General features: G+C 39.4%; 2 protein-coding genes across 2 annotated transcripts; both read left to right on the top strand.

The window, feature by feature from the left end:
- The first annotated feature begins 3,543 nt into the window (after positions 1-3,543).
- On the top strand, positions 3,544-4,479 carry LOC114170248. The gene is made up of 3 exons (XM_028055736.1): positions 3,544-3,710; positions 3,804-3,876; positions 3,970-4,479. Exons 1-3 carry the CDS (start codon positions 3,544-3,546, stop codon positions 4,477-4,479), a joined length of 750 nt encoding a protein of 249 aa, XP_027911537.1.
- A 125-nt stretch (positions 4,480-4,604) lies between these two features.
- LOC114170249 (uncharacterized mitochondrial protein AtMg00860-like) lies at positions 4,605-5,677 on the top strand. The gene is made up of 3 exons (XM_028055737.1): positions 4,605-4,797; positions 5,054-5,115; positions 5,204-5,677. Exons 1-3 carry the CDS (start codon positions 4,605-4,607, stop codon positions 5,675-5,677), a joined length of 729 nt encoding a protein of 242 aa, XP_027911538.1.
- Positions 5,678-15,626: the final 9,949 nt, after the last annotated feature.

Genomic DNA, 15,626 nt, shown 5'->3' on the forward strand with positions numbered 1-15,626 from the left:
TGGCGGTGGTGATTAAACCGCCAGGCGGTGGCGACAGTGGTTACGCGTATTGAGGCGCTGGGCGCCTGGCGGTACGCAACACCCGCCAGGCAGTCTAGACGCTGACAATGCCTGGCGGTAACGTGTCACCCGCCAGGCGATTTGTACTGCTGCAGCGTAAAGTTTGGTTGCGTAATTGTGATCTACAAGGCGTCTAGAGGTGCTTTAAAGGTGGGATTGCTGGTGTTCCTTGAGTTGTGGCTCGGAACATATCCCTTGAGTGGTGGCTCGGGATAAGGGTTAAACACGTGGTATTCCTTGAGTTGTGGCTCGGAATAGCATCTCTTGAGTTGTGGCTCGGGATGGCGGACGAAAACGAGGAACCCTTGAGTTGTGGCTCGGATTGGCGAGTGTTGCTGGTGTGAGTGTGCTGGTTGTGGCCAGTACAGATGGGTCCAGTTAGATTGCCCTCCTCAATTGGTTGCTGACGAGTTTGGTAGTCTTGGGACAATACGGACTATGTTCGTATATGGGAACTCTCCTGGCGTTACGGTGTATGATCAGTAGCATGGTTTCCCGCACGTGCTTTGTCGGTTGTGGCCGATAGGTATGGCAGCATGTCACCTTGAAGTGATCTTTAGACGATGTAGAACACGAATAATCTGATTGGGGGACAGATAGTAAAAATAAAAGTATAGAACAACTGGAATGTTAAGTTAAGTACTGTGTTACGTGTGTATATAGATATATATGTTTGTAACATTATATATATGATTTTTCTGCTAAGCTCACCATATCTGTGTGTGTTTGGCGATGATCGTGTACGCGGTACACGGGAGCAGATGTTGTTGATGCAGGTGGCTCAGGTGACGCTTAAGCGCGGAGAGGGGTCGACTTGGGAAGCATAGCAACACCGCAAGCATCACTGCGTCTGCACCACGAAGCACCGGCAGCAGCACATCCAACCATCACCACCACGCCTAGAGCATCACGCTGGAGTAGCCACCATTCGCCGTCAGTCGTGCAGCCAAGGGAGGAAGGAGGAGCAAACCCTAATTCTGGAGAGAGAAAATGCACTGCCATGTCTCAGCATCTGATAGGCAGTTAATGGGTCAAAGTTGGTCAACTGGTCAAACTCTGGTCAAATTCTGGTCAATATTGTAAAGATGGTTAAACAAGAGGGGCAGAATTGGAAATTTGACAAAAATTAAGTTGCTAATTAATTAAATAAAAATAAAAGATTTTAGCAACAAACAGATAAAGCCCAAAGTCCAGTCGAAGCCTATATAAAGAGGCCTAAGGGAGCAGAAGAAGGACACTTAGCAACTCTCTGGTTTTGGCAAATATCGTCATCCACCACATATTTCCTTCTTCCTTTATATTTTTCTTCCTTCATCATATTATTATCATGTATTTCATCAAATCCATGAAGGGCTAAGCTTTTAAGGTTGATTCCACTGTAATTTCTTAATTGGATTCTGAGGTTAGATGAATTAATTTATTTGTTCTTTTGATTCTTATTGAGATTTATTTATTTTATCTATGTCTTTTAGTTCTTAATCTAGTTAAAGCAATGATTTTTACATTATAGCAAGTTAGCATAGTATTAAATCTAAAGAACATAACAATCATATGGGTCTACGGGTTTTTGAATTTTAATTAAGAAGTTACTTTGATTAATTTTTAGAAACTTTCATATGATTGCATGAGTTTTTGCTAATAATTGAGAAGTTACTTTGATTAGAGGTAGAAACTTACATTAGAATTAATCAAGAAGTTACTTTGATTAATTAACTTTTTACTAGATATAAGGTCTAAAAGAATAGACATGATTAGGACTAGTAATGATTAATTGAGAAGTTACTTTGGTGAAATTTACTAGGACTAATCTAAAAAGTTCTTACTTTTAATTGAGAAGTTACTTTGGTTAAAAGTGAGGACGTCAACAAATTAATTAAGAAGTGACATTGATTAATTTGAAATCTTAAACAAGGAATCAATAACAATAATCTTTAGAAAACCAATGGTGAATTCTATTTTGAAAGAGCAGTGGAATTGACCTATTTACTATTATTGTGTTTACGATCTTTTATTTGCTTGTCATTTATTCTTTGCATATCAAAATCCCATATTTTTATAGTTACTAGTTTTAATTGCATTTTTTTTAAGAATCAAATAATTGATATCAATTCTGTATTCGTTGTGAGACGACTCAAGGTTATCTTAACCCTAACTAGTTTGTTCACTACTAACTTGGCAATACTGAAGTTGCTAAAGTTAAGCAGTGGTAATTTGATCGCCTAACAACAGCGATATCACTCGCCTCAGGCGAGGGGGACTAGCCGAAGCGATACTGAAGGCTTAGCTTGGGCGAGAGTCCCTGGCTTGAGCGAGTTTATTCGAAGTTCCTTGTATGTGTATGTTGTGTGTGTGATTTGGCTACTTTATTCTAAGTATAGGAAGTATATGCATGTGGTGTGGTATTTGGGCTTGAAGGATTAAGTCCAATAGGGGTCTGGGATGTTCTTTGTGGTTGGACACATGATGGGCATGGAACTGGTTGAGTTCTCGTCCGTTACTATTGGGCGAGGAGTCCTTAGTATAGTGATTACATGTGTCGAGCGCACGATGGGCAAGGAATTGTTATGTTCCAGTCGGCTACTATTGGGCGAGGAGTTCATAGTATGGTGATTTCGTGCGTGCCAGGGCCAAGTTGAGAAGACTTGGATGTTTTACTACGGACGAGGAGTCTGTAGGGCAAGACTATGAGCGAGATTAGCTCACATGGTTGGACCACGAATGAGTTAGTTTCGTGGGAGTATAGTAGAGTCCCAAGACCTAGTTCATGTATATGCCTCATGATGGACTATGAGGTTATTGGGTAATTTGAAAATCATGAAATGTTAAGTTATGTTGTTTTGGGATGGGTGGCATATTTAATTCATGTATATGTTTATATATTGTGCATAGCTCACCCTATCTGTGTGTGTGGCGATGATCGAATAATTTGTTATCCGGGAGTAGATGATTTGACAGGTGAGCCAGGAGATACTTAGAGACGGAGAGCATGGGCTACTTGGGCTTTTGAAAGCAAACTTTATTTTTGTTGATTTTGATGTAAAATTTATTTATGCTGAACTTTAGTAACTTTTGTATAGAACGATTGTGTACATTTAAACTATGTTATGGTTACTATTTTTGGTTTTAATTTTCCCATGTTTTTTTGGGAAATGATATCCTATTAAATGAGGTATTTTATGTTTAATTGTTATTTTATATGTTATTTATTAAAAACCAGTAATATTCTTTAGGGATGTTACAATTGGTATCAGAGCAAAAGTTTTGAAAATATTTTTAAATATTTTGGGGCTAGTGGAGGACTTCTTGTGCCAAAAGCCAATTGAGTTCACTAGCAAGGCCTCCCCTGATGAAGCGGATGCATGGCTTCGCAAATGTGAGAAGATCTTCAAAGTGATGAACTGCGAAGATGAGCAGAAGCTGTTGTTCACTACTCACCTGCTGAATGAGGATGCTGAATATTGGTGGGCAGGTATGCAACAATAGATGGAGACTAGGGAAGAGCCAGTGTCTTGGGCCAACTTCAAGACTCGTTTCCTGGAGAAGTACTTTCCAGATACAGCAAGACAGGACAAGGAGGCTGAATTCCTGGCATTGCAGCAAGGAGACATGACAGTGCAGGAGTATGTTAACAAATTTGAGCACTTGGCGAGGTATTCCTCATAGAGCATCACCGAGGAGTGGAAATGTTTAAAGTTTGAGCGAGGACTCAAACTTGACCTGAAGAGGGTGGTAACACCTTTGAGAGAGAGAAGATTTCCTAGATTGATGGAACAGGCCAAGAGTGCGGAGCACCTTGAGAAGGGCCCTGGTCCAGTTGTGAGCCGACATCAGAAAAATGTCACTGAGGCTAGGTAGATGAAAAAGCCTTATAGTAGACCATAGACATCCTAGGGTCCCTCTTGCTACCAGTGTGGTGGACCCCATCTGAAGAGGAACTTTCCTCAGTTGGCAGGCGAAGTAGGAGGGTCAGGCGACCGTCACAAGTGCTTTATATGTGACAAACCAGGACACTTCACCAACAATTGCCTAGAAAAGAAGAGTCCTAGCGCGAAGAAACCAGCAGCATCGCCAGTAGAGAGAGCTAGAGCGGCTGGTCGGGTCTTTGCATTGACCTCCATAGAGGTTACTAAATCAGGTAATCTCATTCTCGAACCATGCTTACTATTGGGTCAGATAGTTTTGGTGTTGTTCGATTCTGGAGCAACACATTCCTTCATTGCTAATGCGTGTGTGGGGAGATTGAATTTGGTGAAACACGATTTGGGATGTGAGTTGCTTGTTTCAACTCCCTCCTCAGGTCAAGTGGCTACCAGTTCAGTCTGTGTTGGGTGTTTAATGGAAGTGGCAGGTCGTAGATTCAAGGTGAACTTGGTGTGCTTGCCTCTAGAGGGACTGAATATAATCTTGGAGATGGACTGACTGTCTAACAATCACATCATAATTGATTGTGGACGGTGCAGTTTGGTATTCCCAGAACATGAGGGATTAGAGCTAATCTCGGCTTAGAGGGCGAAAATGAAGTAGAAGCCGGAGCCACCTGCTTTATGATAGTGGCTCATGCAGAGAAGAATAGCACCGCCAAGAAGATCAGTGTGATTCCAATAGTGGAGGAGTATGCGGATGTGTTTCCAAATGAAATACCAGAGTTTCTACCGAGCAGGGATGTAGATTTCACCATCGATCTTATCCTTGGAGCTGGCCCAGTGTCCATGGTGCCCTATAGAATGGCCCAGCGGAGTTGGTTGAGTTGAAGAAGCAAATAGAAGATTTGCTTGAGAAGAATTTCATCCAGCCGAGCGCATCACCTTAGGGAGCACCGGTACTACTAGTAAAGAAAAAGGACGGCAGTTTGACGTTGTGTGTGGATTACCGTCAGTTGAATAAGCTGACTATAAAGAATAAGTATCTGCTGCCGAGAATAGACGACCTGCTGGATCAGCTGAGGGGAGCCGTAGTGTTCTCTAAGATTGACTTGAGGTTTGGATATCATCAGATCTTAGTCAGACCGGAGGATGTGCAGAAGACGACGTTCAGGTCACGATACGGCCATTACGAGTATGTAGTGATGTCGTTCGGGGTGACAATTGCTCTTGCTATTTTCATAGACTACGTGAACAGAATATTCTGACCGTACCTGGATCAGTTTGTTGGCGTGTTCATTGATGACATACTGATATACTCTGAAAGTCGGGATATACACGCAGATAATCTAAGAGTGGTGCTGGGAATTCTCAAAGAGCATAAACTGTATGGGAAGTTATCAAAGTGTGAGTTTTTGCTGGATGAGGTACAGTTCTTGGGCCATGTAATCTCAACCCAGGGCTTAACGGTGGACCCAGCGAAGATTGAGACAGTGATGAAGTGGGAAAGACCGCAGACAGTTACTAAGGTGAGAAGCTTCTTGGGTCTGACAGGTTATTACAAGCGGTTTGTGGAAGGGTTCTCCAAGATGGTGAGTCCATTGACTCAACTCACTAGAAAGGACCAGCCTTTCTCTTGGACAGACGAGTGTGAGGTCTGTTTTGAGGATATGAAGAAGAGATTGACCACTTCACCAATACTAGCTATTCCTGACACCATCAAGACGTTTGAGGTGTACTATGATGCTTCATACTAGGGTTTAGGTTGTGTGTTGATGTAGGAGAAACGGCCTATTGCTTACGCATCTCGTCAGCTGAAGGTCCATGAGAAAAACTATCCTACACACGACTTGGAATTAGCGGCGGTAGTTTTTGCTCTCAAAACATAGAGGCACTACTTGTATGGGGCAGAATTTCAGGTATTCAGTGATCACAAGAGTTTAAAATACTTTTTTGATCAAAAGGAATTGAATATGAGGCAGAGACGCTGGATGGAATATCTGAAGGATTTCGACTTTGAGTTGTTATACGACCCTGGTAAGGCTAATGTCGTAACAGACGCTCTGAGCAGGAAGAAAGCTCATGTGTCGGCTATGATGATTAAGGAGTTGGAGTTGATCGAGAAGCTGCGAGATATGAATCTGGGATTAGATATGGAGGCAAGTCACATACGATGCAGCATGTTGGGGATCACTAATGAGTTTCTAGAGGAGGTTTGGGTAGAACAGGGTAAGGATCAAGAACTGCAGCATATCATTAGTGAGTTGGGCACAAAGAAGAGAAAGGACTTCAGGATGGGTAGAAATGGTATCCTGCGGTTCAGAGAGAGGGTATGTGTACCCAACAGTCAGGTATTGAGGAAGATGCTCTTGGATGAAGGGCATAAGAGTCGTCTTAGCATACATCTAGATATGACTAAGATGTATAAGGACTTGAAGGCGACTTTCTGGTGGACTGGCATGAAAACTGATGTGGCAGATTATGTAGCATCTTACTTAGTGTGCCAAAAAGCGATGATCGAGCATCAGAGGCCAAGTGGTACGTTAGAGCCTCTTGAGATTCCTCAATGGAAATGGGACAGTATTTCCATGGATTTTGTTATGCATCTACCAAGGTCAATGAGAGGGCATGATTCCATATGGGTAATAGTGGATAGATTGACGAAGTGCGCACACTTTCTACCCATTAATTAGAAGATGTCTCTAGATAAACTAGTAGAGCTGTATGTCAGGGAAATAGTCAGATTACATGGTGTGCCTGCGAGTATCATATCAGATAGAGATCTAAGATTTACCTCGAGGTTCTGGCAGTCATTGCAGAACACTTTGGGCACTCAGTTGAGAATGAGCTCAGCATATCATCCTCAAACTGATGGCCAGTCTAGGAGAACCATACAGTCTCTGGAGGACTTATTGAGAACATGTGTTTTGGATCACCTCGGGACATGGAGTGATGTGCTACCGTTGGTGGAGTTCACTTATAATAACAGCTACCATTACAGCAATGGGATGGCACCTTACGAGGCCTTGTATGATAGGAGATGTCGGACACCTTTGTGTTGGCAGCAAGATGAAGAGTCTGTGGTTCTTGGCACATAATTTTTACAATAGACTACTGAGAAAGTAAGGGTAATAAAGGATCGAATGCGTGCAAGTCAGAGTCGGCAGAAATCCTACGCAGATAAGAGGAGGAGACCACTTGAGTTTGAGGCTGGTGACCACGTGTTCCTTAGGGTTACACCTACAACAGGTATTGGGAGAGCATTGAAGTCGAGGAAGTTGACTCCTCGATTCATCGGTCCATATCAGATTACGAGGCAAATTGGATCGGTGGCGTATGAGATTGCATTACCACCTCACTTGGCAAACTTGCACAATGTTTTCCACGTATCATAGTTGAGGAAGTACGTGGCGGATCATACTCATGTGCTGGAGCAGGATGATGTACAGGTGCGTGAGAATTTGACTTTGGGAGTTGGACCGGTGAGAATTCTAGATTCTCAAGTCAAACAACTCAGAGGGAAGGAGATTCGGACTGTGAAGGTTCTCTAGGACGAGGCAACCCAGGAGATAACATGGGAGATGGAGGACCTCATGAGGAAGTCTTATCCTCACCTCTTTGCTGGTAAGTCCTATTTTCGAGGACGAAAACTTTTAAAGGTAGGGGAATTGTAAGACCCGCAAAAATTAATTAATCAAATAATTACTTAATTAATAAATGCGGGTAGAAAGCGCCTTTATGGCATTAATTATGGTTTAATGTGGTGTGGAAAATTACTAGCTCAAGTGGTTGAGAGTACTTTGATTGTGTGAGAGGACTTGGGTTCGAGTCTTATGTATGTCAATTATGTGTTGCTGTTTTATTATTAATTTTTAATAATATGTATGAGTATGGAATTGATAATATAAACTATTATTGATTAGAGTGTATCACCAAATGTGAATTGGAATAGTGGTTATGCTTGGCATTGTGAGTGGAGGGTCACGAGTTCAGGAAATGTAAAGAGAACCTAGCAGAATGGGGCAGCCAAGAGGGTTGGAAAACCACCAAATAATTAACCTTGAAGGGGAATTAAAGCCCAATTTCGTTTTATTTTTAAAACCCATTTTAAAGACACATATAAAAGGCAAATTTAGGTAGGAAGAAGGGTTTATGCAATTGTTTTGTGGTAGCTTGAGAGGAGAGCGAAATTGGAGAGTGAGAGGTTGAATTGGGTATGCAAAGGGCTGAAGCAAGGTATTGGTGAACAAGGAACTTCCTCTTTGTCTCAATCTCATTCCAAAATTACAGGCTAGGGGAGCTGAACTCGAGACTTGGTATTGATTGTATGTAATGGCATAATTTTGATGAAACTATGGCCTGAAATTTGTGATGCACATAAGGGGTTTTGGGGGTTGTGGGTTGGTGTTGTTGTATTGGAATTTTTGACCCAAATGTATGAATATAATTGAATTATGTATTGGATATGATGTAACTGTGTGTACTTGGCATTTTGGCAACCAAATGGAGTCTAAATTATGCCTATGTGTTGTTTAAATATGTGTAAACTGAACTGGTATGATTGGAGTGTCGAATTGGGCATGGTTGCTAGTGTGCGTGCATAAACCGAATTGGGGATCTGCATTTCTCGCCCAGGTGAGCCTAGGCGAGATTAGCAAGGACGCTGATACGAGAACATATCACGCAAGCGAGGTCGCGATGAAGTTTGGGCATGTTGGGCACTAATTCTCGATTAGGTGAGGAGTTACGTGGGTTTGAGCGAACCAAGGTCTCGCTCAGGCGAGAAGGTCTCGCCTAAGCGAGATATCGTGACGAATTTGTGATATGTTACTAGCATTGTAGCTCAGGCGAGGAAGAGTTGTGAGTTTTGGGCAAGAGATGATCTCGCCTAAGCGAGAGCATCTCGCCTAAGCGAGAGCATCTCGCCTAACCGAGAGCATCTCGCCTAAGCGAGATAAAGTGGAGAAGCCATGTTTTAAGCTCGCTCAAGCGAGGGGGACTAGCCTAAGCAAGACTGAGGGCTTAGCTTGAGCGAGAGTCCTTGGCTTGAGCGAGTTTATTCGAAGTTGCATGTATGTGTATGTTGTGTGTGTGATTTGGCTGCTTTATCCTAAGTATAGGAAGTATATGCATGTGGTGTGGTATTTGGGCTTGAAGGACTAAGTCCAATAGGGGTCTGGGATGTGCTTGGTGGTTGGACACATGATGGGCATGGAACTGTTTGAGTTCCCGTCGGCTACTATTGGGCGAGGAGTCCTTAGTATAGTGATTACATGTGTCGGGCGCACGATGGGCAAGGAACTGTTATGTTCCCGTCGGCTACTATTGGGCGAGGAGTCCATAGTATGGTGATTGCGTGCGTGCCACGGTCCAAGTTGAGAAGACTTGGATGTTTTACTACGAACGAGGAGTCTGTAGGACAGGACTATGAGCGGGATAGGCTCATAGGGTTGGACCACGAATGAGTTAGTTTTGTGGGAGCACAATAAAGTCCCAAGACCTAGTTCATGAATATGCCTCATGATGGACTATGAGGTTATGGTTGGGTAATTTGAAAATCATGAAATGTTAAGTTATGTTATTTTGGGATGGGTGGCATATTTAATTCATGTATATGTTTATATATTGTGCATAGCTCACCCTATCTGTGTGTGTTGCAATGATCGGATAATTTGTTATCCGGGAGCAGATGATTTGACAAGTGAGCCAGGAGATACTTAGAGACGGAGAGCATGGGCTACTTGGGCTTTTGAAAGCAAACTTTATTTTTGTTGATTTTGATGTAAAATTTATTTATGCTAAACTTTAGTAACTTTTGTATAGAATGATTGTGTACATTCGAACTATGTTATGGTTACTATTTTTGGTTTTAATTTTCCCATGTTTTTTTGGGAAACAGTATCCTATTAAATGAGGTATTTTATGTTTAATTGTTATTTTATATGTTATTTATTAAAAACCAGTAATATTCTTTAGGGATGTTACTATTAGCCTTGCCCTCATCATAAGTAACTCCATTTTTTGCCTATACTCTTCTATAGACATATTTCTTTGTTGGAGTCTTTAGAGCTTGTTGATGAGCTTCCCATTATAGTTAGAGGGAATGTGTCTCCTCCTAAGGGCAAACTTGAGATCATTCCAATATTCAACTGAAGGCCTATTACTTCTTAGCCTCTCTTGGACTATAGAAGTCCACCAATACATAACATCTCCCAACTTGGTGTTGCTAGAGTCACTTTTCTTTCTTTGCTAACTTGGTGGCAAGCAAAGAGTTGCTCCACCTTCATCTCCCAATCCAAATAAGCATCAACATCATCCTTGCCTTGAAAGTAAGGCAAGTCCACTTTAACTTCTTTACGAGTAGGGTCTTTTCTTTGTCGCCTAATGTAGGAAGGTTGCCGGTAAATTCTTCTAATATTAACCCTTCCTCTTCCTCATCGTGTTAATTATCGCTTAGTTGATTAATTTTGGGTTTCATTAGAGCAAATTGGATAGAACAATTAATTGTGTAATCTGTTATTGTTGGAATTTCAGTTAAATTAAGGAATCAATATTGTTTTCATTACTATATTATTAATCTAAATTACGATTTAAATTTTTTTATTAGTATGCTAACCCCCTCCCCCTTTGTTTTGAATTGAATTTGGAAAGCTTTGGTTGAAAAGAATGGTTATTGAGAGATGACCTTAGGTTAACTCCTAAGTACTATATTTATTTGTTTAATTTGGTTGGGTATGACCTCGATCAAATTTGGCGTCGTTCTGGGAACCAACGTTTTCGTTCAAAGTTATTTTCAGTGTTGCTTTTTCTTGTGTTATGTTTTTTTTGTGTGTGTGTGTGTGTGTTATTTCATGATATGTGGGTTAACTGTGGTTGATATTTGATGTTCATTGTTATGTTAATGATATTGTTGTGTTTAATGCTGTAAGTTCAGAGTTTCAGTGAATGTGTGTTGCTGTTTCAGTGATTATAGTAGTAATTGTAGTGAAAATTTTGTGTAGTTTTTTAGCAAAAACTTCAAATGTCCATAACCTTTGCTCTAGTTATCGAAACAAAGCAAATTTTACATGCATTTGGGGTAGAATTTATTTTTCTTTACAATGCCTTTTTCCTATTTAAATGTTTCTTTCTTAGTTTTTTCCTATTTTCAGTCAAACTTTGTGTGTTTTGTTCGTGTAGTTAGGATTTGAATTTAGGCTTGATCGAGGTCTATTTAAATATGTCATTAAGCAAAGCACACTTCAAGCAACTAACACCCATACATTAATCATGCTATGAACAACCTACAACCATTAAGCATGCATCTATATCGATTTAGGTGCAGAAACATGAAATTGAGATTAAACATACATCAATTTCGTGTTTTACCATGAAAATGCTACTGGAAGAAGGGTAAACCATAACAAAATTCGAAAATGAAAAAAAACCTCATTGTTTCATTTCAATTTCTTCGAGGAATCAATACATAAAGCTTAACTAGACATAGAAATGGAATACAACTCAAACAAAAATAAAATTGCATTATAAGAGTAAAGAAAGAAACACGATTCAAATTGAATAGGAAGAAAACCCTAAGTTGGGTGGTGCTCCAATGGTCACAAAATCTCAAAAAATGAAAAATCCCAAATGGGTGCTCTCCTAAAAATGTGAAATCAGAATAGAGGAGAAGATGGAGCCTAAAACCCTCATAAACACCCTAAGAAAATGTGGTCCTCTAAAATTTGTCACTCATATTTACAAAAATGTCATTAAAGACTTTAGAATTACAAAAATGTCTCTTTAGGCCCAAAATGTTGGCCTAACAACTTGGACAAGCTAATTGACATGGCGCAGACATGGCAATGATGTAAGAATGACGTGTCAACTCTCTCTTCACCTTATGTTTAGGATCCAAGCTCCAAAATTGCTTCATAACATACCTAAAAACAACTAGAAACAAAAATTAGACTAATTAATGTCAAATTAATCAAAATTCAGAATAATGACCCAATGAAGCCCAATTGATGAAAATGTACTAAAGATAGATAATTAAGCACTAAACATCCATAAAGACGAGCACAAAAATCATCACACTTCTAGAGCCTTTCCTAGAATTACTCCTTCTTTTTTAGCTTATTTTGGACTTTCTCATCTCTTTTCTTTAAAGCTTTGATTTTTTGCTCCAAGAGAACAATTTGACTATCTGTTTCTAATTGATCTTTCACTTTGTAAATTGCCTCTAGTTGTATCCATATTTCAGGTCATTAGAGTTGTTGAGAAACATGTTTTAAGCTATGAAATGAATCCTCAAAATCACTAGCACTATGTAGGGAGGATTGACTAGCCATGACTACTGCCTTTTTGGGATTTTTTATTTTAATAAAATAATTCTAGCTAAGAAATTCTAAAGAAGAAGTACATAACAAACTTCCTGAATTCTCTTCCATGAAAGAGAGGTGAATCACTTGGATTGCATATATACCAAGTTTTTCCTTTACAAAGGAATTCAAAGAATGTTGCACAAAACTTCTAAAGTAGAATCAAACACACACTAAACAATTAGGCAAAAACAATAAATGGAATCTAAACTATGCAGCCTAATTTGGTGAGGCTTGATATAACATCCCGACTGGATATTACTAATTTAAAATAAAATCAAAAAACATGAACATATACTTGCATTTATTCAATTGTCTTTCCTAAAATGCGGGAAAATTAAAAACATCCATGAAGCATCATAATAATAATTGTAAATTAAAACTCCAAGTTTTACATCTCCAAAAACTGATAAATCAAATTAAAGTTACAACATAATGGAAATATTATAAAATAAAATCCCCATGTTGCCCCACTCTGACGTTATGCCTCACCAGCACTACTTACAACATCATATGCTCCCGTGTAACGAATTACACGATCATCGCCAATCACAAACAAATAGGGTGAGCTAACAATTACAATGTAAATACAAACAGAATTAAATATACACAAACATACACACCCACACTCATTAGATGATCTCTATCCCCTGATTCCATAAAGCATGCCCACCACCATGTTTATCCACGTTCTACATCTTTAGATTATAACCCTAAGATATCCTTTGCTGCCACAAACCACAACTTATTGGTTCCATCATATACAAGCCACAACTCCTAGAAACACATGCGGGAAATCATGCTACTGACCACACTCCGTAACACCAGGTGGAGTTCCTGATATGAACCACAATTCGTTTTCTCGACAAAAGATTAGCACATCACTGGCCACAACCTATGATTGCTCAATCGAGTGGAGACCCTATGTACGAGCTACAACTCGCACACTCACACCAATATTATCCACTATTCTGAGCCACAACTCAAGGAATGTCATTCCGAGCCACAACTCAAGGAATGCTCCATCAAGTCCATCTTAAAGGTATCACCCAAAGCCTTGTAGACCACGCACATCCAAAGAAAACAAGCCATTGCCCCTACATTATCTCCTGATGTTGCCTGAGCAACGCCAGACAAAAACCAGTTGCAAATCGCCTAGCTGAAGCCTCTCGTCGCCAAGCGCCAAGCACCTCTGAAGTCCCTGCCATTGTAGGTCTCACCGGGCGAGACCACCCTTATCGTTAGGCACCACATGTTCAATGACCCACTAGAATTGTAGCTATCGCCTAACGGTTCAACGAGTCTTACTGATTTTTCTTTTCTCACATTTCAAAACCAAGTCTTCCTCTCTAAAATTCTAGCAGGCTCGCTTTATTTCACCAAATAGTGAACTCCTACAATTTGTCCTAATCAATTCATTCCTAAGCCTACTTATAAGCAATGCACTCTTACCATTCCCATTTGGAGTCATGTCCACCATCAAACCCAAGCCCAATTTAGCCTAACACGGGTACTTTAATTCCAACCACAAAAAATATTGTAACTCAATCTGAACTTTAGTCTCGAATAACTGATTTACTCGAATCAATCCTTTCAACAACTCTCCTACAATTTCCACATCAATCACCAACCCTTAGTGAATTAATTGCACCTTAAGTTCACTTTAGCAATTTACAAAGGATCTCCAAACCCTTAGTTTCATTCTACAGTAAATCTTAAATATAGTTTTGGTATCACGCACCTAATATACACTATTTTTCATGTCACAATTCTTCCAATGATAGCCTAACCTTAACTTCATTTCTCCCTCCTAATTTAGGTACTTTTTCACCGCCTTCGTCCTTTGCTCAAGGTTCCTGATTCCACTCCCATCAACAAAGTGTCACGACAAAGCCCTAAACCCGCATTGCACCTCAAAGCCACAGTGTAAGACCCGTAAAAATTAATTAATTAATAAATGCAGGTAGTAGGGGCCTTTAAGGCATTAATTATTGATTTATATGATGTGGAAAAGTACTAGCTCAAGTGGTTGAGAGTACTTGATTGTGTAAGAGGACTTGGGTTCGAGTCCTGTGTATGCCAGTTGTGTGTTATTTAGTTTATTATTATTTTTTATAATATCCTTGATCATGTTGAATGATAATATAATCATAGAATTATATTAAATATCATGAAACATGAATTGGTTGAATGGTTGTGCATGGAATCAACATTGGTGTGGGTATGGGTTCGAACATTGATAGATACAAATTTACTTTCTTAACGGCAATTTTTGTTTCTATGTAAACTATCTAGCCAATGATGAACTGCCACAATTCTAATACTTTATATTATTAAACTTGGTTTTCATTATTGATTTTATGTTTGAGTTATAGTAGAGGTTTTGAGATTATTTATTACTACTATAAGGTTTTAATTTTCCCGCGTTTTGGGAATATAAGTTATAATAAATGAAATTTTATTATTTATTTCTTTATTCTATTATTTAAATCCGTAATATCTGGTCGGGATGTTACACACAGTACCAATCTATACTACACTAGCGCCTGGCGGTAAGATCAGTGCCGCCAGGCAGTGCATACAATTCTGGGTACAAACTAGAATTTCTCTGCACCTGCGAAGCTCCCCCAAGACACTTATTTAGTCCAAAGAGATACAAGAAAGAAAAGTTGAAGAAATACAACTCAAATGAATAAAATCACAAATTTGCATAAACTTTAAAAATCTTCAAGTCTTTCCTCCACTCTTTTCATTCTTCTTTTGGCTCACTCAAGTGTTTACTTTGGGTTTTCTCTTTGTGAACTTCCCTTGTAGCTTGGAGTTCCACTTTGGTTTGCACTTCATAAGATAGTATCTTGAGTATTTGGTTACCTCCAAAGAGAACTTCCACCAAGAACGTAACACCAAACCAAAGAAGCCAAGAAGGAAAAACAAGAAAAGACTTAAATGAAAGAATACCTAAACTCAATTGGAATATAGATGAAACATACTTAAAGATTTAACAAAGAAATACAAACTAGAAATAAGGTAAGAAACAAGGTAAGCACTCAAATGAATTACCTAATGAATAATGACACTAGAATGGATGAAAAACAACCAAAATAAACTAGAAAAATTGCACTGAATTTTTTTTATCAATCATTGCCATTCCAGAAAACGTGATTTATAGCTTCAAGCACCAACAACATTTTAACTTTTATATGTAACACCTGTTAGCACAAATGACTTGATGCTTCAAGATTTTTAATTGATTTAAGGTGTCCAGTTCAACCGTAATTACAATCTAATTTCATTCTTAGTTTGATTCAATCAGAATGTGTTTTAAGAAATTAAAAGTAATCAAAGTTTT

The sequence above is a fragment of the Vigna unguiculata genome, chromosome 11 (genome assembly GCF_004118075.2).
Source record: "Vigna unguiculata cultivar IT97K-499-35 chromosome 11, ASM411807v1, whole genome shotgun sequence".
Classification (NCBI taxonomy): Eukaryota; Viridiplantae; Streptophyta; class Magnoliopsida; order Fabales; family Fabaceae; genus Vigna; species Vigna unguiculata.